Source organism: Micromys minutus (assembly GCF_963924665.1).
Source record: "Micromys minutus genome assembly, chromosome: 15".
NCBI lineage: Eukaryota > Metazoa > Chordata > Mammalia > Rodentia > Muridae > Micromys > Micromys minutus.
In genome coordinates, this window is record NC_137984.1 from 55,206,494 (window position 1) to 55,233,576 (window position 27,083).

The 27,083-nt window shown below is 43.7% G+C and overlaps 2 protein-coding genes across 2 annotated transcripts; one reads left to right on the forward strand and one right to left on the reverse strand.

The window, feature by feature from the left end:
• Nucleotides 1-1,038: 1,038 nt before the first annotated feature.
• Nucleotides 1,039-26,777, reverse strand: ANKUB1 (ankyrin repeat and ubiquitin domain containing 1; the record flags this gene model as incomplete). The annotated part of the gene is made up of 5 exons (XM_080929561.1): nt 1,039-1,975; nt 4,518-4,632; nt 9,563-9,779; nt 24,545-24,688; nt 26,688-26,777. 5 exons carry the CDS (start codon nt 26,775-26,777, stop codon nt 1,039-1,041), a joined length of 1,503 nt encoding a protein of 500 aa, XP_080785687.1.
• LOC308430265 (uncharacterized protein) lies at nt 9,967-12,891 on the forward strand (the record flags this gene model as incomplete). The annotated part of the gene is made up of 3 exons (XM_080929426.1): nt 9,967-10,063; nt 11,873-12,148; nt 12,290-12,891. 3 exons carry the CDS (start codon nt 9,967-9,969, stop codon nt 12,889-12,891), a joined length of 975 nt encoding a protein of 324 aa, XP_080785552.1.
• Nucleotides 26,778-27,083: the final 306 nt, after the last annotated feature.

The window sequence follows — 27,083 nt, forward strand, 5'->3', positions numbered from 1 at the left end:
TAATTAATATAATGTGTTTCTACTGAACTAGTGGCTCTTCATTATCATAATTTAGTAAATGCAGTCAAAGGATAAAAAGTGAAGTCTTTTAATTGTATTCAGATAAAAAGAGGCTAGGATCATAGACATGAGCCACTACACTGAGATATGCTGGATTTTAAGACGTTCTTAAAAATATTTTCTAATTGCCATAGAGTTGGATCTTTAATTTTGGATTTATAGCCTAAATTATTCTCACCACTAGGTGGCAGCAACTTAGGAGGGAAAACAAAACCAAACCAGTACCGAAAGGAAAGCTTTGTTTTAAATTTCTTTTTCCTGATACTGAGCAGGGGAAAAGAGGCGATCATTCATCTGTAACCCTCTAACCCAGGTACTCAGCTACCTCACATGTAAAATAGAACATAAATACCTTAGGGAAGGTTTCATTTCTCAGTCAGGGCAGTGGCTGTTCCAGCAAGCCTACCGATAGACTTGTGTGTCCCCAACTGTGATGGCCCATCACCCTAAATTCCAATGCCAATACTACCGCTCCACCAAGGACAGGTGTCCTCTTTCCGGTCAATCTTGTCTTGTGTTAGCCTCTTCAAGTTTTCATTGTTCGATTTGTTACTGATTTGTTCTATTTTCCCCTTTACTTTTATGGCTGTTCAGTCTGTGAGGACAGTTTTGATGACACACCCTCCTGTATTTTATGTTTCCCGGTCTTGTGTCCCTTCCTGAGATCTTTTGGAGTAAAGATAGACACAGGACTGGGTAATAGCACCTAGGCTGAGGTGATATTCTTCTGTTGTTACTTTGTTTACTGAGACAGTCTTACAGTGAATCCCAGGCTTGTGATACCCCCGCCTCCGATTCCTCACTGACTACAGACAAGAGCTACGAGGTTCAGTGAGACAAAGTCCTTGATGCTAATTAAGTATTCACATTTTAAAACAATTTCTGTTACTCAGTCTACTATAGTAGGGCTTCATGAACGTTTCTCTGTCCTAGACCCGCTTCATTAAGGATTTGCCCTTGTATATTTGAAGAGAAACATTACCTGGCCACAGCTAGGCAGTAGATGGCATTCTCTCGCGGAGTCCTCCCACTGTGCTCTGAGAACGACGTGAAGAGAGACCTTATGGAAGCGTCAGCATTGGGTGAAGTGTAATAGAACAGTGGGTGTGCAAGGCGCACCCTTGAAACTGGAGGAAGGGGCACCTGGGGGACATAGGGGTTTTTGATGCACTTTTCTTTTCTAGCTGGGGCAGAGATGTTTTCCTGGTTTTCTTGTTGATGACTTTGCACTTGTGAAAAGCTCTTAGCGCCTGCTAAGGATGGGAAGGCAAAGATTTGTTTTCTGGTGTCCCGCTGTGACCTTGGTAAGGAACCCACAGGTTTTCTGCTTGACTGTTGCTTGCAGGGTGGCAGTTTACTCTGGGCGGTTTGCCAGCTCTTGTCTTCAGCCTTGTACCAGCTCTTGGAGGTCATTTTGGGCTTGGTGAAACCGTCCACCACCACAGTGTCTCCAACGCGTGCCTCAGAGAGCCTTGCTCTGCCAAGCTGGCTTTTATGGTACCTACGACTCTGAACTCGGAGAACCCACTGCTTTATTTTAATATAAATTCTCATCGGGACTGAGAGTCTTACAAAAGAAACTGTGGACCACATTTTACCCAGTAAATACAGCACACAGTCCTCATGCTGGTGTTTCGATGCAATGGCCAGGGGAGATTGTCCGGCTGCGTTCTTACATTCCAGACACAGGACGCTGCAGTTGACAAAGGCCTTCAGAATTAACAGCTGGCCAGCTTCTGCAGCTGCATGAATAGGGCAGTTAGAGACATCTGTGTGAAGGGCGTCGTGGCACCATGCTCGGTAAGGGTGAACGCCCACTGCCTCATAGGGCTGCACACCCTGCTTCAGAGCCCATTCGGTGAGCTCGGTGTGCCCATGAAAGGCCGCGATGTACAGGGCTACCCTTTTCTGGTACCTGAATGAGAGGAACAAGTTTGGCACAAAGGGTTAGTAAGTCGGCGAAACAACAAAAGCAGTTGCGCTAGATAAAAATACTCCTTACACTGCTCGTTCCTTACGCTAATCACAAGCAGGGCTTAGAGGGTTTGGAGTATTGGTGGAGTGGGTAAAGTGCTTCAGGTGGATCTGTAACCCGGCTCTGTGAGGGAAGAGGCAGAATTGCTAGGACTTGCTGCTCACTGACCTGGCTGCAGGGCCAGAAAGACCCTGTGTAAGGAGACTAAAGTGGGGAGGGGTGGAGGACACGACATCTTCCTCGAGTTTCCATGCATCATGAGTACTCTCATGGTCCTCTCCTTCTCCCTCTCCCTTCCCTCTCTCTTCCTCCCCCCCCCGTCTCTATCTCTCTGTCTGTCTCTGTCTCTGTCTCTGTCTCTGTCTCTCTCTCTCTCTCTCTCTCTCTCTCTCTCTCTCTCTCTCTCTCTCTCACACACACACACACACACACACACCGCAATCAGTTACAGTCTCCTATAGCCCACACTAGTTTTGAACTCACTGTGGACCTCGATCCAGCCTCTACCTTCTCACGTGCTGGGATTGCAGGCAGGGCTATTGCACACAGCGTGAGCTATAGTTTTTAAAGACCAGTCTTGCTCCTCCCCACTCCCAATGTCTTCTCAAAACCTGATAGGTCAGTCAAAATTCCTTCGTCCTTCTCCACGCAGAGGGCCCGGACGTCCAGCCTCTGCCCACTGACTGCCTCCTTTCCTCACGTCCCTCCCGGACGTCCAGCCTCTGCCCACTGACTGCCTCCTTTCCTCACGTGCCTCCCGGACATCCAGCCTCTGCCCACTGACTGCCTCCTTTCCTCACGTGCCTCCCGGACATCCAGCCTCTGCCCGCTGACTGCCTCCTTTCCTCACGTCCCTCCTGGACGTCCAGCCTCTGCCCACTGACTGCCTCCTTTCCTCGCGTGGCTCCCGGACGTCCAGCCTCTGCCCGCTGACTGCCTCCTTTCCTCACGTCCCTCCTGGACGTCCAGCCTCTGCCCACTGACTGCCTCTTTTCCTCACGTCCCTCCCAGTTCCTCGAAGCCATTGTCTTGCTTCCAGATCTTTGCATATAGCTCTGGAAAACCTACTTCAACACGCTTATTTTTCCTTTCTCCTTTCCGCCTACCGGAATGCAAACCCTGTAGTTCTCAGCTCCTGTTCGCCACTCTGAGGCACTGGTCATACTGTCCCCATGATGCGCCTGCAGCGTGCCCTGTCATAGCCTCTCATACTGAATGGTAACAGCCGCGAAGCGTGACTTTATAGCCTGCTTACTGTGAGCCAAGCATACTCACAATTGTTGACGCATTTAACCCCTAGAAAGCTTACAGAATACAACAACCATCGTTTCTAACTACTGAATTCTTAGGAATTCACACTACAGTACATAGTAAGTGCTCAATAAATGTGTGCTGTTTTGGTAGAGGGGAATAAAAAACATTTCAGCCTGACCATATACATCTTTGAAATCTGTTTTCTTACCTGTAAAACAAAGTGGAGAGTTCCCACCCCATAGGATTACTGTATACAGACGATAGACACAGTACAACGTTTGATCATGGGCCGTGCACTCAGGACAACTGAGATGGGGAGATGGCTCAATGGTTAGAGCACTAGCTGCTCTTCCACAGGTCCTGAGTTCAATTCCCAGCGACCACATGGTGGCTCACAACCATCTGAAAAGGGATCTGATGCCCTCTTCTGGTGTCTGAGGACAGCTACAGTGTACTTATATAGAATAAATAAATAAATCTTAAAAACAAAGAAACAAAAACATATTTGTTGAGATTTAGAATATGAAAACAGGATTACAACTATCCCTAAACAGAAACTGATGGGAAATTTTGTGTATTTCATGGTTGTATAAGCTCTGCCGTCTGTGTTCACTCTGTGGAGCCTTTGGAGCTACTGCTGGTGTAAAGCATGGTTGAATTGCCCACAAAAGGGCACTGATCTAAAACACCATATCACACACAAGTCAACTGACACTTGGGTCCAGCTGGCTGTGGTAACTTCTCTGAGCTAGCCACATTCCACAGCCCTAGACACATATTACCCTTCATGTAAGGTGACAAAAGCCAACTGTCGCCCCACCGAGAGGAGAGCTTTTTATCTGGTTCTCAGCAGACACATTCATCCAAGCAGTGTGACATTCAGGACAGCCAGAGATACACGGAGAAACACTGTCCTGAAAAGCGAATCAACTAACCAACAGCTAAATATGATATGCAAACTAAGCTTGTCACAGATTTGATGAGTGTTCCAGAGGAAAACCTGCCTGCATCGCAACCCATTACCAGTCCTAGTGACACTCTTATTATCTTGAGCTATCAAATACCTCAATAACAACAATAACAGTAATAATAAAATAATATCGAATTGTGTAAGATGAAATTGGTTTGCACCAGGACGATGTCTATACAGAGAATTCAGGCTTGAGGTTGATGGAGGCTTAGAACAAGGTGACTTAAATCCATGTAATGTCTGCTTTAGCTTTCGTACTTGAGGACTGGTCCTTCTTTTGATAAGTAGCGCTGGACTTTAGGTATTTGCCCAAGAAGACATCCCATGAGAAATTCCTTCCATCCGTCCCAGACATCCAAACGAAGTGTTGTGCCTATGGGTCAAGAAAGACAGTTTATGGTCCAGTCTTTCAGTTTGGTTCAGCAATACATAAATTTTAATGTTACCTTTCTCCAAACATAGCAAGATGATTAGTGAGATGAAGCTCTTGTATCAGGAAGCAGGGAAGATATTTCTGGTTAGGCTTTTATTGGGTGGGGAAAGCCCATTAACATTCATGTACTTAGGCTTTTTCCTCCTTTCAGTGACTGCATTTAATGCCTAAATGCTGGGAATTTTCATTTAAAAAAAATCCCACATTTAGAAATAGTTTTTCATTCTTTTCACTTTTTAATGCCCACATCCAAACCAGGATTTCTTTTTTTTCTTACAACTTTATTTTAAAAAGAGGGAGATACATGTACAGATTTTAAAAGCATTTTGGCATAAAACTATATGAATATATTTTTGTCAGTACTTGATTTTTTAAAAGGTTTGATAGCATGCATTGAAATCTTACTAGTTACCATAAGCATAAAATACATGTAAAACAAAACGTAACATGGAAACAGTCAAAGTTTTCTTGGTATGTATATATTAAACATAATGATTTTTAAATACCAAAAAAGATACAAGGCTCTCTTCTTACTCTTGAGTTACTAATGATTTAAGATCTAGGTGTACCCCACTCTGAGTGGGTGCTATACATTTGTTGTTGTTTTTTCGTTTTTGTTTTTGTTTTTTTCCTACGGACTGAGGCTTCTACTTTTTGGTCTTTCTTTTTTTGAGCTTCATATGACCTGTGACTTATTTCTTAGGTATTCAGAGCTTTCTGGGGCTAGTATCCCATTATCAGTGACTGCATATTATGTCTGTTCTTTTGTGACTGGGTTATCTCACTCAGGATGATATTCTCTAGATGCATCCATTTTCTTAAGAATTCATAAAGTCATTGTTTCTAATAGCTGAGCAAACCAGGACTTCTTAAACTCTTTTCATTAGCAAGTCCTTTTTGCCCAACAAACTTTATGCTGTTTTGGGTGATTAGGTATATCAAATAAATATACACACCAGACATTTACTTATAATCAATCGTAAAGAGTTTATTTAAGGAGCCAGTGAAGTGGTTCAGGGAGCAAAGGTGCTCAAGGCCAAGCATGTCTGCCCAAGTTCGACCCCAGTGTCTGTGTGGTGGAAGGAAGGCACTGACTCCTCAAGTTTTCCTCTGACAGGAAAGATTCTGTTGCTAAGATTTAACATCTTATTTACTTTGACATAAAGATTTAAGTCAGACTTAAATCTTGGGGCTCAGTGGTTCAGAGCTCTTACTGATTTTTTTAAAAAAAGAACCTGATTCTGGTTCCCACCACCCACATGGTGGCTCACAGTTGCCTGTAACTCAAGTTCCCAGGGATCTGATACCCTCTTCTGGCTTCTGTGTGCATATACACACCTTGAAACACACAGATGAACATCAATAAAAATTAGATTTCTTTTTTTAGACAGGGTTTCTCTTTGCAGCCCTGACTGTCCTGAAACTCACTCTGTAGACCAGGCTCTCCTGGAACTCAGAGATCTGCCTGCCTCTGCCTCCTAAGCTTTGGGATTGAAGGCATGCCCTGCCACCATCACTACCACCTGACAGATAAATTTATCTTGGATGGATATTTGATGCAGATCATGTACAATATATTTCAGAGTTAACTGACATTTTAACTTTATAACTGTCAACTGGTGAGAGTGTTGCTTCACACAACAGTGCACTAAAATGCTGAAGGATGTTTCTGTTCTCAACCCCAACCCAAAATTCAACAGAGCAGTGTGGGTGTGCAGGTGCACATGTAGAAAGGCTAAAAATCGTTGTTTAGACTTTCTTTCTTTAAAAAAAGATTTATTTATTATATATAAGTACACTGTAGCTGTCTTCAGACAGACCAGAAGAGGGCATCAGATCCCATCACAGATGGTTGTGAGCCACCATGTGGTTGCTGGGAATTGAACTCAGGACCTCTGGAAGAGCAGTCAGTGCTCTTAACCACTGAGCCATCTCTCTAGCCCCATTATTTAGACTTTTCAAATCTAATTTTTACCTTGTGTTTTGAGACAAGATCTCTTTCTTGATCTGAACCTTAGCAATCCAAGCAGAGGAGCTGGCAGCGGGCTCCCTGGAGCCTCCTGTCCCTGTTCTCGATCTGGCCTACAGAGGAGTGAGGCCTCCCCAGCTCCACAAATAATATTTTTCCTCTTGGAGGTGGGGACAGTCAGTCTCTTGCTAGTAACTCTGCCAGCTTGGAACTTGCCACACAGATGAGAATGACCTTAAATCTGTGGGAATCCTCTTGTCTATGTCTTGTAAGTGCGAAGATTATAGGCATGTGCTGTCATGGTTAGCTCGTTGGACGGTGCTTTGCTGTGTTGTCAGGGAGATCCTTTAAGTTTATAGGGGCAGCTTTGTGCATTTCTGTGTGAGGTAGTATGTCTGCTGATTCACTGAGAAACTCAACTCTTTGTTTTCAACCTGGACATGATCGCATTTCCAAAATTTTATTTTCCACTGCTTTTGGAGAATGGTTCAGAGTTTCCCTTTAGATAGAAGCAAGGGTGGTTAATAGAGGGTGGAGAGATTCTCCAATGAGCAGCATGCTGGCCAGGGTTCCTCTAGTTAAAGCAAGTGCGTTGACTGGCTACCTAGGGGATGCTGGTTATGCCTTGGGAATGGTGAGAAGCAGGCCAAAGTCTCCTCCACAGCCCCATTCTTCTCTTTGGGCCTTTGCTTCAGTGGCCTGTATTTGCTAGGTGCCCGGGAGATCTACCTATGATTTCTGGGTTCTGGACTTTGTGTCTGAAATCCTCTCTCTCAAGTACTATCCCCCCCCCCCCCCAGTCAAATGCATATTTTAAGGGATTCTTCAACATATAATGAAAAGTTTAGAAACTGATTTTTTAAAGAATTTTTTAAAAATCTGGTAAAATGGGTTTGAACCAAGTAATTTCCAAATTCTTTCCAGCTTTAAAATGTCACAATCCCAGAAGCGAGAAAGCAGATGCCCTCCAGAAAGCATTCCAGCATTGTTTTATCTTCTGATCTTTAGTTAAAGCACTGGACTATCAGCTGCTTGAGCACAAATGACAGTGAGCCCACATTCCAGGATGTGTCAGCTACAGCAAGTACTCAGAACTGGGGTAGCACTCTGAGGACAAAACCACAGCTTCACTTTCTCTGATAAAATGGAGACAACGATCGGAGACGACGATCACTACCAAATGTTTTAGCACCTCAGCTCCAAACAACATGGAATTAGCCACACAAAGAACGGGGAGAAATGTCAGTCAGTGTAGATCTAGCAGTTACAGAAAGCAAAACTATTTAACTACAGCCTCCCTACAGAGCCCCGTGTGTCTGTTAGAACTCAAAACCCCTCTCAGCAAACGTTGCAGCGTCCTCACATCCTCACACTCTGAGGTGCTCTGGCCTTCAGCAAGGACTCATTCATCTCTCAGTAATAATTCAAGGTCTGGGTCACTTTCTAGCATAGGTGAGACAAATCTGGTACCTTTTCTTGTTGACATCTGGCCACAGATGAGACCTGAGCGTCTGGTACTGAAGAAGAATTTGTAATCTTTTTGTTGAGCAAATTTGTCAGCTAAGCAACTTTTTATCCTGCACAGCACTGCTGTTGAAAGGGTTGGTTGAATATAATTGGCAACAGTTTTAAATGAGAATACACAGAGCAAGGTTCTGGACACTGTATGACAGTGCTGTCACCAAATTAAGAATGTCTGAACTCCTCTATGTGCTTGAAATGTACTTTGGAAGACAAAAATGTTGTTCCTTAAGTTTTGTCCTTCTAGCCTGATGAAATCAGCAAAATGTTGCTTTAAGAATTAGCAGAACAGAGCTGGAGATGGCTTGACAGTTCAGCATGGGAGCTGCTGCTCTCAAAAGAACTGGGGTCAGTTCCCAGCACTCATATCAAACAGCTCATAACCACTGTAACCCAGCTCAAGGGATCTGACTCCCTCCAAAGGTACACAGACCTATACATACATACGTATACATACATATACATATATACATACTTATACATATGCATAATATACATACATATACATACACATACATACACATGCATACATATACAGACATATATACACACATATACATATATACATACTTATACATATGCATAATATACATACATACATACATATACATACACACATATACATACATACGCATATATACATATACATATATACATACTTATATGTATGCATAATATACACACACATATATACACATATACATACATATACATAAATACACATACATATACACATACTTATATGTACACATAATATACATACATACATACACATATATACACACATACATACATATACATACATACACATACATATACATATATACACACATACATATACATACATAAATACATATACACACATACATATACATATGTATACATATATACATACTTATACATATGCAAATGTACATACATATACATACACACAAATACATACATACACATACATACACATACATATACATATGCACACACACAAACAAAATTTCTAAAATTAGATATAGGAATAAGCAGAATTGTGAGACCTTTATTTCTTATTCTACAGACCCAGATAAAAGAGCAAAGTATTGATAATTTGCATCCCCAGTGTCCTTCCTGAGCTCCATTTGGTGTGACATAATTTGTGATTTTAAATTTTGATAGCAACCAGGATTTCCTGTAGGGAGGGAATGGAGTGTTTAGGGGGCCAGGAGATCACTATACATCTTTTTTATACTTCTAATAGTTAAATCGCATAATGTATTAGCTATTTTACGGTAAATAGATAAGCCTAACAATCTGAACATAAAAACCTAGGTTTTGTTTCCTCTGGAAACTGCTATAGAGGAGCCCTGGGCCTGGGCGGCAGCTGACTTGCACGGTGGCAGGCAGTACCGGTATCGGTCTGGTAATCCTTGAGGGTGTTGCGGTCGTACATCTCCAGTCCTGTCGGTGTCCGAAGACAGTAGACACTCACAGGGAAGCCACATCGCAGAGTCACCAGCGTCCTCAGGTCAGACACCTTTTTATCCAGGACAGACGTGGTCTCCATTATTGGCATCATCTCCTGGGTCACAGCATTGAACACATAGAGAGTGGGCTTGTCTTCTTTCTGCAGGAGAGAAAAGGGGACATTGTTTGAAGCTTGTTAGGGACAGTGGACTCAGCATTTCTACCTTCCATAATGTGTGTGCGGAGAGGGGAAAAATGAAGCCAGTTTTCCTCTGTGGCTTTGTTTCACTCCCCATCCTGAGGACATAACAGGGCCCCTGCTCTGAGCCAAGGGATGAAGACTCAGGATGGCATTTGTCCTACAGACCCGGATACGGAAGTGGAGGCTGCCCCGGATACGGAAGTGGAGGCTGCCCCGGATACGGAAGTGGAGGCTGCCAGCTTGTATCCTGTGCTTCCAGAAGAAGCAGTACAGAGAACCCTCCCCACTGCTCTGCTAAATGTAGAGAGAGCCTTTTAACTGTTGGCCAGTTAAAAAAAGGTTTTTTTTTTTTTTTTTTTTTTTTTTTTTCCTGAGGTTCTCTCTGGAGGTTGGATCCAAGCGAGAACACAAGGAACAGTTTTCTTACCGTGTGTGTCCTTCCTCACCTGTGTGGTCTGCTTCTTACAGAACACACTGAACACATTTACTATTCTATAACACAGAATACCAAATACCCTAAAGTAAAAACACTATATATATATATATATATATACACACACACACACATGCGCGCATGCGTGCACACACACACACACACACACACACACACACACCCTTTATTTCCTTTATTTTAGCATCTAAATAGGAAAGCAAGTAGAATCAGAAGTAAACACGTTAAGTTAGGGGAATGTTAATCCTCTTAGCAACAGTTGAAGCAACCAAGCTCAGGAAGAGGGTGGGGAAAGAGGTACAAACTACCTTCCGGACCGTCTAGAGAAGTGACACTGGCTATACTTCCCCTTCAGTGGTGGCAGGACTCTTGACATCTTCCTTCCGTGGCTGATGTCGGCTGAGCACAGGACAGTGCATGACACTGGCCCAGAGTGGGGACCACAGAGGCTCCTTAGAAATGAAAACCTAGGTTCCGAGTCCTGTAGTTACAGGACTTAAGAGATTAGGAGGCAGAGGCAGGAGGGTCAGTCCAACACCAGCCTTATCTACATAGAAAGCTTTCTACATAACTGTCTCAAAAGACAAGAGACAACCCAAAGCTAAATTCTCTGGTTCTTCTGGAGCCTGTTTCTGCTCTGAACGTATGGTATGTTAAGTCCATTCCTCCTCCAGATACCAATGCTGTAAAATAACAACCTCAGAAGTTCTTAGAGGAATGGTGAATGAAATGTGAGTCTCCAGTGCTCTGACTGAGGGCCCACGTCATAGATGCAAACCAGTCGAACAAGTTCCAGGTCTCTTCTGTGACACATGAAGCCACCCAGCAAGTGTTCTGTGCACAGATGGTAATGCCTCAGTCAGTAAGAACACTTGTGTTTCCCCCTGGCTCCCTCAGGCAAGTATCTGCCAAATTTATCCCAGAAATATTTATAGTCAGGTGGAAATTAGTATACAATGTAATTAAAGGCAGTGGAGAGGGACTGGAAAAAAATGGTCCAGTGTTTAAGAGCACTAGCTGCTTTTCCAGAGGACACAAGTTCAGTAACATATCAGGAAGCTCATAAATACCTGTAAATCCAGTTTGGAGTCTCAGTGGGCTCCACACATATGTGGTGTGGTGGTGGTAGAGGTGGAGGAGGTAATGGTGGTGAAGGTGGTGGTGGTGGAGGTGGTAGTGGTGGAGATGGTGGTGGAGGTGCAGGTGGTGGTGATGGAAGTGGTGGAGGTTGAAGTGGTGGAGGTGGTCATGGTGATGGTGGTGGTAGAGATGGTGGTAGAGATGGTAGTGGTGGAGGTGGTGGTGGTGGAGGTAGTGGTGGAGGTGGTGGTGGAGATGCAGGTGGTAGTGGAGGTGGTTGTTGTGGAGGTGGTGGAGGAGGTGGTGGTGGTGGAAGTGGTAGAGGTTGAAGTGGTAGAGGTGGTGATGATGGTGGTGGTGGAGATGGAGGTGGTGGTAGAGGTGGTGGTAGAGGTGATGGTGGTGGTGGAGGTGGTGTGGAAGTGGTGGTGGAGGTGGTGTGGAAGTGGTGGTGGAGGTGGTAGTGGTGGAGGTGGTGGAGGTGGTGGTGATGTTGGTGGTGGTGATGTTGGTGGTGGAGGTGGTGGTGGAGGTGGTAGTGGTGGTGGTGATGTTGGTGGTGTTGGTGGAGGTGGTGGTGGTGGTGGAGGTGGTGGTGGAGGTGGTAGTGGAGGTGGTGGAAGTAGTGGTGGAGGTGGTAGAGGTGGTGGTGGAGGTGGTAGAATTGGTGGTGGAGGTGGCAGTAGAGATGGTGGTGGTGGTGGAGGTGGTTGTTGTGGAGGTGGTGGAGGTGGTCGAGGTGGTGGAGGTGGTTGTTGTGGAAGTGGTAGAGATGGTGGTGGAGGTGTTGGTGGAGGTGGTTGAGGTGGTGGAGGTTGAGGTGGTGGAGGTTGTGGTAATGTTGGTGGTGATGGTGGTGGTGGAGGTGGTGGAGGTTGAGGTAGTAGAGGTGGTAGAGGTGGTAGTGAAGGTGGTGGTGGAGGTGGTGGAGGTTGAGGTGGTGGTGGCTGTGGTGATGATGGTGGTGATGGTAGTGGTGGAGGTGGTGATGGTGGTGATGGTGGTGGTGGAGGTGGAGATGGTGGTGGTGGAGGTGGTGGAGGTGGTAGTGGAGGTGGTGGAAGTGGTGGTAGAGGTGGTAGAGGTGGTGGTAGAAGTGGTGGTAGAGGTGGTAGTGGTAGTGTAGGTGGTAGTGGAGGTTGTGGTGGTGGAAGTGGTGGTGGAGGTGGTGGTGAAGGTGGATATGGTGGTGGAGGTGGTGGTGGTGGTGGTGGTGGTGGTGGTGGTAGAGTTGGTGGTGGTGGTAGAGTTGGTGGTGGAGGTGGTGGAAATGGAGGTGATGTTGGTGGTGATGGTGGTGGTGGAGGTGGTACTGGAGGTGGTGGAGGTGGTAGAGGTGGTGGTGGAGGTGGTGGAGGTGGTGGTCGAGGTGGTTGTTGTGGAGGTGGTAGAGGTGGTGGTGGTAGTGTAGGTGGTAGTGGAGGTTGTGGTGGTGGAGGTGGTGGTGAAGTTGGTGGTGGAGGTGGTGGTGGTGGAGGTGGTGGTGAAGGTGGTGGTGGAGGTGGTGGTGGTGGAGGTGGTGGAGGTGGTGGTGTATAGAGACACATTCATGTTAAATTACTTGTTAATTAATAAATCGCTTCATGGGTTACTTCCCACCTCAAATGGTTGATGTTCTTGAATAAAACACACAGATGCACACACACTTACACACACACACACACACACACACACACACACACGTACACGCACAGGCACAAGTACATGCACACACCCACTTGAGGGTTTATATTTATTGTGCCTTATTAATTCCTCTGTTTGTTTCATCTTGGCTTCTCTGAACTCTAATTAGCCACCTGGGGCAGGTTTTCTGGGCCACTCTTCTTGCTTCTCAACTCCATGGCAGGCTCTGCATCTCCTTCTGTCCACACTCTACTGACATTGTGGATCTCCTTCTTCCTTCCAGCCCCAAGCCCAGGAAATCCCACAATCCTACCTTTGCCCTTCCTCCCTAGCTGTTGGCTGCTGGCATCTTTACTTACTAATCAAAACCAACTGGGGGGAGGTTTCCAGAAGGTGTGTGTGGACCCTCGAATACAGTGTTGCAGGGACATATAGCATTCGTAATACAAGCAGCTACACATACATGCACAACTTTTAAAGATTTACTTATTTACTTTATGTATGTGAGTACACTGTCACTGTACTCAGACACACCAGAACAGGGCATCAGATCCCATTACAGTTGGTTGTGAGCCATCATGTGGTTGCTGGGAATTGAACACAGGACCTCTGGAAGAGCAGTCAGTGCTCTAACCTCTGAACCATCTCTCTAACCCCATATACATTTTTTTTAAGACAGAGAAGGAGAAAGAAAAACTGTAATTCACACAGCAGTCGTATGTTATTTCTTTAGAATTCCCAGATTTCTCTTTAGCTCTCTTTAAATTTGTCAGTTAATGCAAACAAATGACAAATAAAATGCAAGTAAACAGATGACATATAAACAAAACTGCAGAGGTTTAAGTTGATCTCAACAGCAAACTACTATATACTATCATTACATAAGTAGGATTCAAAGCAGGCCAGAATATTATAAAGAGAAAGGTCTCTAGTCTGTGCAGACATACAGAAAACTCTGCATCAAGTAATAACAAGGGGGTGGCCAGATCAGAAGTGACTGGAAATAATGGCTGGCTATGAAGCTAGGTGCTTAAGTCTTTGGAAATGACTTTAAGTCGTAGCCTTCTTTTCTTCTTCTTCTTCTTCTTCTTCTTCTTCTTCTTCTTCTTCTTCTTCTTCTTCTTCTTCTTCTTCTTCTTCTTCTTCTTCTTCCTCCTCCTCCTCCTCCTCCTCCTCCTCTTCCTCCTCCTCCTCCTCCTCCTCTTCCTCCTCCTCCTCCTCCTCCTCCTTCTAGAACTTTGTATAATAGTTTATATCAATGAACATAGATGACATCCCAGGCTTATTTCATTTCTAATATATGGGGAAATAGTTTCCATTGTGCTGTTGTAACAATATGTCCACCATTTCATAACCTAGAACTGTGACGAGGTGTAGTGACTGTGACGAGGTGTAGTGAATGTGATGAGGTGTAGTGGCTATGATGAGGTGTAGTGACTGTGGTGAGGTGTAGTGACTGCGGTGAGGTGTAGTGACTGCGGTGAGGTGTAGTGACTGCGGTGAGGTGTAGTGGCTATGGTGAGGTGTAGTGGCTGTGATGAGGTGTAGTGAATGTGATGAGGTGTAGTGAATGTGATGAGGTGTAGTGACTGTGATGTGGAGTAGTGAATGTGATGAGGTGTAGTGAATGTGATGAGGTGTAGTGAATGTGATGAGGTGTAGTGAATGTGATGAGGTGTAGTGAATGTGATGAGGTGTAGTGAATGTGATGAGGTGTAGTGAATGTGATGAGGTGTAGTGAATGTGATGAGGTGTAGTGAATGTGATGAGGTGTAGTGAATGTGATGAGGTGTAATGGCTGCGATGAGGTGTAGTGACTGTGATGTGGAGTAGTGAATGTGATGAGGTATAGTGACTATGATGAGGTGTAGTGAATGTGATGAGGTGTAATGGCTGCGATGAGGTGTAGTGACTGTGATGTGGAGTAGTGAATGTGATGAGGTATAGTGACTATGATGAGGTGTAGTGAATGTGATGAGGTGTAATGGCTGCGATGAGGTGTAGTGACTGTGATGTGGAGTAGTGAATGTGATGAGGTGTAGTGGCTGTGATGAGGTGTAGTGAATGTGATGAGGTGTAGTGGCAGAAGATAGCTCTGCCCTTACATGGCAAAAGGAGCACATGGATTCCTGTGGGCGGCATGGAGGCCCTTGTGTTTACAGAGCAGCAGTAGGGGACTTAAGAGTGTTAAATACACAGAGCTGTTCCATCAGAGGGAGGGATGTACAAAAGGCTTCGGACAGTTGTGGTTAGTAGCCTGGTGACCTTTATGCTATGTGTGTGGCTGAGACCCTTATCACAGCTTATCAATCTAAAGAATCTATCTTTATGAAAAGTGTCACATGTATTTTTACAAAGAACTTAAGTGTATTTGTGCCTTTTTATTGTACACATAGGTTTGAGTTATTTATCACCAAAAAAAAAAAAAAAAAAAAAAAAAAATTCACTGAACTGTGCTGTGCTTAAATATGCCTAAAATAAACTACTCAGGTTCAAACTCTTGAAGTTTCAGCCAACACTGGCTACTTGGTCATGTTGAACCAAACTATCTTTTTGCCTCTTGCAGTAGCAGTAAAAGCCTGACACCCCTGCAGACACCAATTAATAGGACCTGTGAACTAACTGATGCAAGAGAAAGTATCATAGAATAGGCATCTCTCAGTATGATATCTATGGGCCAACAGCATGGATCTGTGGATAGACACACTCACCACCAACTCTAATGACCTGAGTTCAATACCTGGGACACACATGATGGAAGGAGAAAACTAACGCCCTTCAGCTGTCTGCTGATGTTCACATGTACACCGTAGCATGTGTGCATGTGTGTACTCACATGTGTGCACACACTCAAATACATAAAAATTATTTCTAAAGAGAGGATGTCTGTAAGCAAAGGCATCTTTCTGCCTTTATACATGATATTCCTCCTCAAACCTTCTGAACTAAGACTGGTTGTTTAGTTATGCCCAAGTATGTCAGATGCTGTGGTGGTTTGGATATGCTTGGCCTGCTTAGGAGGTATGGCAATGTTGGAGTAGGTATGGCCTTATTGGAGGACGTGTGTCACTGTGGGTGTGGGCTTTGAGGTCCTGTGCTCAAGTTCTACCCAGTGCAGAAGAGAAAGTCTTCTGGCTGCCTTTGGGTCAAGGTCTTGAACTCTTCGCCCCTTCTCCAGCACATCTGCCTGCCTGGATGCTGCCATGCTGATAATGGACTGAACCTCTGAAACTCTTAGCCAGCCCCCAAATTAAATGTTGTTTTTGTCAGAGTTGTCTTGGTCATTGTGTCTCTTCACAGCCATGAAACCTTAACTAAGACAGATACTGTTAGATAAACAAAAGTACAAATAAATCATGGCTGAACATATATGAGATTAAATTTTTCAGAGGTGCACCTTCTACCCCATGGCAGCTGGCATGGGCAGGCAGAAGGCACCACTGCTGTGTGGTCTGCTAGCCATGGGTGCCACTCTGATGTGGAAGTGCCAGTATGTGGTGTTAAGATGGAGAAAAAGAGAATTGAAACAGTTGAGCACAGTATGAAGACAGGAAGAACTGGAGATATGAGGGAGGCCAGGAAAAGCCTGATGAGAATAGTCTGGAGTCGTCTGTGCTGCCACCGGAGGCCATGGTCAAGTCCCAGCTTGTGATACCACTGAGGGCCATGTGGCCCTATAGCCGCAGGGGTTTGCATTGATGTCTGTGGCCCATGTTATCCTCAAAGGCCATGGGAATGGCGTTCCTAGTCTGCTCTGCTATGCGGGGCCAAGTTGATGTCCAAGGGCTGTGCCGAGTTAGCCTAGCCCCTGCCAAGTCAAGGAGTCCCAAGGACGACCCAGTATTTACAGTGTAGCAGAAGCCAGGGGCCTTGAAACATGTCAGTGACTCACTGCAATGAATGTTTGCAAGCAAAGATGTTTGTACCAAAGTGTATACTGTGTGACACATCATGACACACTGCAGATGGTTTTTGTTTTGTTACTATTATCTTTTGTTTCCTTTTGAGGCAGAGGTTGCAAGGGTGGAGATGAATATGAAGAGGGGAAGACATGAGTGGGTTGGATACATGACGAGATTCACAAAGAACCAATACAAAGTTTTCTAAAAGTATGACACACACAACTTACAAGAGACAGTGAACTGCACACTGAACAGCAGCAGGACTTTCAGCCTCTCCAGACGACGAGCACTGAAACCAATGGGCATCCCGGAAAATCCAATCCTGTATGTATCCAAACGTGGTTTATTTGTTCTTCTATGGAAGTTAACAAATAATTCACCTGGGACGGAACTTAGTACTAAAGAGCTTGTTGCCCGCTATAGAAGAGGCTCTGGGAGCCACCCCCAGCACCCAGGACTGCAAACAAACAAATGGATGACTAAGAAATCACTAACAACAAAACAACAAAAAGATTCGATTTTTCCAGTTAGAAACAAGACCACAAACAAACCAGTACACTATGGGGAGGGACAAACTCAAAGGTCCAACTCTTTAGTCCAAGCAAATATATTCTATTTCAAGATCGTAATACCTTTCTTTGTCCTCAAAAGTAGATGTAAACACATTAAAAACAATACGTGTACATTAGTGATGAGATGCAGAACATTTTTATTAAAAACAGACAACACAAGTGGAGGTTGATGTGATCTGAATTCTGCCATCACTCTGCTTCAGAACATTTGCAGAAACCAAAGAAGCAGTTGCTGCTCTGCCTGTTCCAGAGCAAACAACCCGCTCTGCCTGTTCTAGAGCAAACAAAGCAGGGAGTGATGTCTGGTTCTGTTAGATAGACTGAAGCCCACCTGAGAAATCAAATGAACTTTCCTTTTTGGACAGCAGCTGTCCAGAAAGAGGTGTTGTTGGAAATTGAGTCAACCCAATTATTCTGTAACATTGTTCTGGCTCTGTGTCTATGACACAGAGAGGTACTCTACAGGTTTCCAAAAGAGAAAAGTAAATGCCAACTCAAACACAAAATCACGGATCTACACTCTGCCCCGCTTCAAAACATGCCAGGTCGCGGCAGCACACACTGTGGGAGGAACCAAACAATGTCCGATTTGACTTACCATCCCACTCGATAGAACACACACCTAGCATTGTTAGGGTAACCAAGAACCGGAGTCTAGATCGTCCAGAAATCTAGGGAAGACGTCAGATACTACTGTCTAAGAAACAAAACAGTAAAATGACTCCTGATGATATTTAGCCACGTTCCTAGATAGGTGTCTTAATTCAGCCATCAGAAAGGCTTCCTCATCAAATCCCTCCCCCGAGAGTTCAAAGAACCCCACACAAGAGGGGCTAGAGGAATGGTGGAGACAGACAGGAGGAAGGACACCGGAAGAACACGGCTTTCTGAACCAGCTGAGCAGAGTTCATCTGAACTCGGAGCCTGGAGCAGCAAGCACGGGGCGGACACGGGCCTGCGCCACGTCCTCTGCACATACATTACAGCTTCCAGTTTCACCATCTGTGGGACTCCTGAATGGAAAAGAGGGTGTACCTGCAATGTAATGTAAAAGAGGGTGTCTCTGATTCTTGTGCCTGCTCTGGACGCTCTTTTACTGTACCGTGGGCTTGTTTGTCTGACTTTGGTGTGATGTCATTGTTTTACTTTATTATATTTTATTTTGTTAAAAAAAAAATCAGAAACCAAAACGTAACAGCAGACCTTGGGGTTTTTCTAATGATGGTGGTTCAGAAGCACCCTGGCCTGGTCACAAGGCTGCCAGTCTGTGCAGTGCCTGCTGTATGGAGCAAGCGATGTCTGTGTGCATGCTCAGCTGTGAGAGCACTGGCTGCATTCTCAGAGAACCCGAGTTCAGTTCCCAGCACCCATACGGCAGCTTATAACCCTAGGACTGTGCTAGGGGGTCCAGTCCCTTTCCTTATAGCCACCTAGGACTGTGCTAGGGGGTCCAGTCCCTTTCCTTATATCCACCTAGGACTGCGCGCGGGGGGGGGGGTTCAGTCCCTTTCCTTATATCCACCTAGGACTGCGCGCGGGGGGGGGGGGTCCAGTCCCTTTCCTTATATCCACCTAGGACTGTGCTAGGGGGTCCAGTCCCTTTCCTTATATCCACCTAGGACTGCGCGGGGGGGGGGGTCCAGTCCCTTTCCTTATATCCACCTAGGACTGCGCGGGGGGGGGGGTCCAGTCCCTTTCCTTATATCCACCTAGGACTGTGCTAGGGGGTCCAGTCCCTTTCCTTATATCCACCTAGGACTGCGCTGGGGGGTCCAGTCCCTTTCCTTATATCCACTTAGGACTGCGCTGGGGGGTCCAGTCCCTTTCCTTATATCCACCTAGGACTGCGCTGGGGGTGGGGTCCAGTTCCTTTTCTTTTTTTGTAGGGCACCCACACATACACATAAATGATAATGAAAATAAATATTAAAAAATAAAAATGTTCAAAGCCAGGGTGGCCTCTCAGAGCTAGTTTTATGGTCAGATTTAGATGCCATTTCCGGCTATGTAACTCAGATCCTGACTTTCTAGTCTTCCTCAAAAGATTGACAAGTACCCAACTGGCTTTGAATAAGTTTCTTTTCTCTCTTAATATTTTGTGGTTTGTTTCAGCTGCTTGTAACTAAGGACAGTGCTGTAGAAAAATTAAAAATCAAAGAACGCTGGGGCACATCTTGCCTACGGTTAGAGGAGGGAATCCAGGCCCTGAAAACATTCAGTCTCCTGCAGTTAAGTCTGAACAATAGTCATATACCTTCTTAATTAACTTTCGTACTTGGCTCTTGATGCTTTTTAACAGTACATCACCTAAACATTTCTATAATATTTCTTTATAACATAATTAATACTTCATGAACTATATAAACATCAGCACAATAAGGAGCAACTACCTTTATTTCATGACACATCTCTCTCTCTCTCTCTCTCTCTCTCTCTCTCTCTCTCTCTGTGTGTGTGTGTGTGTGTGTGTGTGTGTGTGTATGTATGTGTTGTTTTGTGGTTTTCTTTCCTTTTTTCTTTTTCTTTTTTAGTTTGTTCTGTTTTTCTTTGTCAAGGCAGGGTTTCTTTGTGTTGTTCTGGCTGTCCCGAAATTTGCTCTGTAAACCAGGCTGTCCTTGAATTTATAGTGAGACCTCCCCACCCCAAGCTGCCAAATCTATCAATGGGTCCCGGGACTCGGTTGCTCCAGTGCTGGCCTAGCCTGTACAAAGCCTGGGATCCATCACAGGAAAGCATGGAACCTATCAGCCCAGCCCTCAGGAGGGGAGGCAGGAGAATTCGAAGTTCAAAGTTATCTCTGGTCACGCAGAGAGCTGGAGGCCAGCCTGGGTTATAGTGTACCTGTCTGAAAACATAAAGAAAAGACTACTGTTGAGAGTCTGTGGCTCAGATGGTGATGCTCTTCCAAACAGAAATGATAGGTGTTCTCAGAGCATTTTACTGAGGAGAGGAGAGCCACCCCAGCAAGGTACCCAGCAAGGGTAGCACCTCACCTTTCCATGTCCTTTGGTCCCCAACTAAATAAAAAGAAAAAAAAAAAAAAAAAAAAGAAAAGAAAACCAGCTGGGCACCAGCATCCATCTTCTGTGTTTCCTTTGACTTAAGATCTATTTATTTATGTGTATGAACACACTGCAGCTGTCCTCAGACACACCAGAAGAGGGCATTGGATACATTACAGATGGTTGTGAGCCACCATGTGGTTACTGGGAATTGAACTCAGGACCTCTGGAGGAGCAGTCAGCATTCTTAACCGCTGAGCCATCTGTCCATCCCCCTTCTGTTTCCTAGCTGTGGATGCATGAGGGGAAACTGCCTCACACTCTGCCTTCCCACCGGCCTCTGTCTCCCTACTCGTACATGTTTTAAAAGAAAAACTACTTATTTGGTAAGCTTTTGAATTCAGAGAGTTTCTGCCTTTGTTTCTACTTTATGCTAAAGTAAGTTAAAAGGTTTTTCCAGATTCTCAGAAGGCAGAATTAACTTGCACACAGCAACATATTTAATGCTACAGAACAAGGACATTACTTACACTTGCATGTATACAGTTATGCAGCAATAATGTGTTTGAAACACAGTCTCTGGCTACCTGAGATAGATCAAAGGTATGTTTGCATTCTTTAGGGTATGGGCTCTTTCTTCAGTGGAGAGTTTTTATTACTATAAGTTCATTTTTAATGCTATCATATACATATAGTAAGTACTGTGGATTTTCGGAACAGCCTGTTTAACCATCTAATCAAAATAGGAAGTGAGAGTTAAATAGTAATTCTTTTTCTTCAGATTAAAGACACCATTTTCCTTCTTAACATTTGTGATTAAAAAAAAAAAAAACCCTGTAGATGAGACTGCAGTGGACAGAGGAGTGAAACCTGTAAACTTCCCAACACGTGAGTTTCCAGTGAAAGCCTGTGTGATCAGCATCCCAGTGACGGCCGCTCTGTCTTGATTCTCTCAGAAGATAAACTGTTTTGCCACTAAAGTTTGAGCCTTGCTTTGTAATTTTGGAACCCATAAAAGGATTAGAGTTCAGTGCAGAACTTGCAGCACTCAGACAGACAGTGCTTTATTGGTAGTACACAGGAAATGCTTTTCTCAGTGTAGCTGAAGACACACTGCCTCAGGGAGGGACTGGGAGCCATATGCAGTGAGAACTGAAGTTGGACAATGGAGGCTATTCATGTCTTCACTTCCCTGAGCAAGTTTGTTTGACCCATCTGTACCCGCACCAGATAAACTTGATCACATGTGGGCGGGACATATGTGGGCGGGAGATACATCAGGACTGATGCTTGCTCCTGATTGGACCTGATGGGAAATTAGGTGACCTTGTGGAGTTGCCTTCTTAAGCCTCTGCTAGGTGTGACTTGTGGCCATTTTCTGGAGACCCAGAGATGAATCTGGCCAGAGAGGTACCCTCCTGCTCAGTATTTAATTAAAGCTTGCTTCAAACTTGATTTAAAATCATGATTTTGACCACTGGGACTCACAATATCCTTTTGTATGTTTTGAATTGAGAACCATGGGACTATACTAACTAGTTGAAGATATATAAAATGTGTTCTAAATAATAAATGCTAAGGTGGATCTTAGATAAATAAAAGCACTTTTAATACATTCTATATATCCAGGCATTAAATTCCTCCTGCCAGCTCAGAAGTTAGAATTGAGCATTGTCTCTAAGTAAGTCAATAATTAATGGAAAACAAAGCAACCCTGGGGCTGGAGAGGGTGCGGTGGTGGTTCAGAGCACTCGCTGGTCTTCCAGGAGACCCAGGTTTGAGTTACAGGCCCTAGAACCCACACAACAGTTCAAAACTGTGTAAATCCAGTTCCAGGTGATTGGATATGTACAGATATATATGCAAACAAAATACCACACACACAAAACTGTGTAAATCCAGTTCCAGGTGGTTGGATATGTACAGATATACATGCAAGCAAAATACCACACACACAAAACTGTGTAAATCCAGTTCCAGGTGATTGGATATGTACAGATATACATGCAAACAAAATACCACACACACAAAACTGTGTAAATCCAGTTCCAGGTGATTGGATATGTACAGATATACATGCAAGCAAAATACCACACACACAATAAAATAATAACTTAAAACATCCAGACCATCATTACTGTCTTCAGATGGAACGTGGAGACGTTAAGGAGCTGATTCTGAACATAGTATAGAAAAGACAAGCAAAGGAGCTACTTAAGAAACATCAAAGAAACTAGATGTAGTGGTTCACTCTTGTAACCCTAAAAGCTGAATCAAAAGCTTGACACCAGCCATGGGTTCATAGCAAGACGCTGTTTAAAAAGAAAAGGAAAAAGAAAAAAAGTATAATTTGGTTTGCTTTAAAAGTATATTTTGAGTATTAGAGAATTAATTCATAGTCATTGTAATTTCAGTTTTTGGTAGTTAAACATTCCTCAAAATACAAAATAATAAATGCTCAGAGAACATTAAAATTATATAAGTGGAGTCATGAATTAGCATTTATGATGTCTATAATACTTAATATGGAAGAGTGTTTTTTTTAAAAAACATAAACATATTAAGGGTTAATTTTGATCTTATGACATTTTTGATGATGGATATGGGAAAGTAAGTGTCAGGTTTAAAAGGGATTAGAGCTCATGCTGCAGGAGTTAGAGAGAGCATACAGTACCCAGCATAAACAGCGGCTCTTAGTGGGGTCACTTGTCCCTTTACAAGTGAGTCCAGGAAAGCGCAAAGTACACAGTTTGCATATTTTAGGATTTGGGTTCCATAAAGTGCTTAATGAAGTAAGCTGAGTCCAGGATCCCTAGAAACCCCCCCAAAGTGGGCAAGACATGTCTCCTGCATATGTATCTAGGTCAGGTGGTCACTTTGGACTCTGATAAGAACTGCCTTAGGGTTTCTCTTGCGATAAAGCACAATGAGGAAAAGCAATTTGCAGGGTAAAGAGTTTATTTTAGCTATACTTCCACGTCGCAGTTTCTCACTGAGGGACACAACCCAACAGTCCCTGTTCTTATAGAACCAAGCCAAGTGTCTTACTGTCTCCTGTGGGATGGATCCTCCTATACCAACGATTAATCAAAAGCATGCGGCCCAGGCTTGCCACGCAGACTAGCACAGGCTACTCTGAGAAGGTCATTTTCTCATTTGAGGATCTTTCTTTCCAGATAATTGTACCATGTGACAAGTTAACCTAAAACTAGCCAGTATGGATGCTTCCCTGTCATTCTTATTACTACTTAGAATCGAGTCATCATGCCACTGCCCCTAACCCGATGACCCAGGAAGTGACCTCCTCTGCTCCATTCTGTACCGGGACTTCAGAGACAACCCTTAGACTTTCTGGTCTATGGTGACTCCTGTGATGATGGGATGGGGCAGATGGCAAGAAAGAGAGCTGGAATGTATCCTAACTGCTCTTTACAAGCATGAAGCTTGCACAAGAGCACGTGTACATCGGAGAGACCGTAAGACAAGGACGGCTGGAGCGACGGTTCGGGGTCAACAGCCTGCGCTCCTGTGGATGTAGGTTCTCAGTGTTCATGCAAGGCCGACAGCTGTCTCTAACTCCGGCGCTTAGAGAGTCCGATGGCTTTGGCCTCTGCTGGTAACTGCTTTCATATGCATGCACACAACACATATAATTAAAAATAAATCTTTAGGGGGTTGGAAAGATGGCTCAGGGGTTAATAGAAGGTACTGCTTACAGATGACCTGAGCTTGATTCTCAGAACCCAGATCCTGTGTCTCACATCACCTGTCATTCCAGCTCCGACATCCTTTTCTGTGCTCACACACATAGAACAAAATTAATGAATCTAAAATTTAAAAAGAAAAGAAAGCCCTATTTATTATTATTATTATTATTATTATTATTATTTGGTAAGATCTTGCTCTATAGCCTATGCTGCCCTCAAACTTAGGATTGTCTTGTCTCTGCCTCACAAATGCTGGGATTATAGGTATTCATCAACCATACCAGCCTATGAAAAGCTTTTTGAAGTTATGAAATTACTTAGTCGAACTATTCACAACTTCCCTTCAAATGAGAGAGCCATTTTGGGCAAACAATATTCTATCATACCTTAACAAAGCATTTGAGAGTTGAGCAGAAAGATATTCCAACATCTGACAGACTCCAGCTGTTCTTCAGGGCAGCTCCAGCATACATCAGCTCAAGATAACATCTGCCTTGTTTGTCTTCAGAAAGAGGAATGTGGAAATAATCCTTAAAAAACAATGACATCTTATGAAAACAGTGTCTCTTTATTAACAGACCAGAAGTACAATACTCCCCTCCCCCTTCTTCCTCTTCTTCCCTTTCTCCCTTCTTCCCTCCTTTCCCATATGGTATTATAATTGTTTTAGAATAAAGGGCAGGAAGATTGGTAGGGTTTTTAACTTGGATCCTAATGTTTCCATAAGCCTATAAATAGATTTTTAGGGCTGGAGAGATGGCTCAGAGGTTAAGAACACTGACTGCTCTTTCAGAGGTCCTGAGTTCAATTCCCAGCAACCACATGGTGGATCATAACCATCTGTAATGGAATCTGATGCCCTCTTCTGGTGTGTCTGAAGATACTGTGTACTCATATACATAAATAAATAATTCTTTAAAAAATAAATCATTTTTATCTGGGAAAAACTCTACACCCTTGTTTTGTATCCTTTGCATTTTATGTGTGCGAATGCTTTGCCTGCGTGTCTGTCTGTCTTTGATACATGTGTGCTTGGAACCTGGGGATGTTAGAGAAGGGCTTTGCAGACCCTGAAACTGAACCCAGGTTCTCTAAAAGAATAGTCATCGCTTAACCACTAAACTATGTCCCCTGTCCCTACAGTTAACTCTAAGTGAAACTGAGATTTTTCCCCTTTAATTCTGTTTCATTAGGTCATTATCTGTAGTTACGTTTTTGTTGCTAATTGCAAATTACATTTGCTTTCATTTTACGTTACTGTTATTTAAGTTGCTGTTACAGATATTTCAGAATATCAAGTATACTTATCAGTAATTTGAAAGTATACTAGTTGTTAAGTGCATTGTTAGAGCCTGTTAGCTAATGTCAATAAAGCCCTATACCCCATGCCACGGTGTCACAAATTTGATTTTTATTATTTGCAGATTATATTTAACTCCAATTCACATCTTTCCTTGTTTTCTTTGAGAGAGTCTCTTATTCTGTAACCTAGGCTGCCCAGTCTCTCATCTCTCCTTCACAGTCCATAGTGCTAGGATCATAAGCTTGTACCACCTGGCCCTCCACCTCTCTCTCTCTCTCTCTCTCTGTGTGTGTGTGTGTGTGTGTGTGTTATATGGTTCTATTTTTATCTTACATATTTTACGCATTTAACAACATTCCGAAGATTTTATCATGCGTCCACGTAGATCTATGACACATATTGGGTATTAATCTCTGTCTGAGACAGACTGTAATGGTCTACCTAATACTAACAATCCTCAGGAGAGCTGGGCCTGGGACACACATTGTTAGCACCAGCACTTAGGAGGCACAGACTCCAGGCCATATAGTAAGATCTTATTTCAGCAAAACAAAACAAAGCAAAAAAGACATACTCCTTAATAAATGAGAATGATTACATCTAAATAAAATATTTTATGACTGTTTCTTATTCCAGCAGTGTGGCCTGAGGTAAGATACCTTCTCTGAGCTCCAGTTTTCTCTGAATACCAAATAAGATTGAAGCCTACAGGTTCACCGATGTCTTCTATGTCTCAAAATTCTTTGCTTCTTCAGATCTGATTGCTTACAAAACAAGGTATTTGTCAGGCAGCTGGCACACTCTTTGCGGGTGTGAAAGTTAGTGTTATATTTTTATCTTTGTATGAATAGTTGCAGTAAGCTATCTGGTCCAGGCACAACCCATGAATTCACTAAAGAGAAGTGAAACTTAATAGCTGTGCCCCACCCTCCATCGAGAACTTACAGGCCCAGTTTTTAAAAATCTAAGATGTCCAAATATACTTATTAATATACATATATTAATAATGTTATTAATTAATATTATCATTAATTAATAATAATTAATAACACAAATATACATGTTCTTATTAATCTAGTATGCAAACCAATAGTGATATTTCCCAAAGCCTCTTAGTTCCTTGTGTTAAAAATATACCCGATTGTATCTCTATCCCATGCAGATCTTCAACCATAAGGCATAGTTAAGCCCAAATACATCTTAGTGACCCTCGAGCAAACACATACCTTGACCATCTGCTTGATGGCTCCCACCGATGTATGTGGCGCAACATCAAACGCCTCAAACGATCCCTCAAAAGCTATAAAAATCCTCATCATTCAGTTATCTTCTCAAAACCAAGGTGAGCAAAACCCCTGTTTTTAAAGATAGCTGGAAAAAATATTTCCAGTTCACAATTGAGGACAAAATTGCTGGCCAGAGGCAGCGGCCATTGTCTGCTCTCCACAGCAACCTGAAAGAGCACGGGCACACGCAAGGGCCCATCCCAGTGCAGGACGCCCAGGCAGTGGCTCTGTTGGAGGAAATGTTTCTCTCAACACTGTCACAACAGCCACCTGGCTCTCAGATTACAGAAACCAGGGCACCCGAGGAAGGCCGAGGCAAGTGTGAGCAGGCGTCTG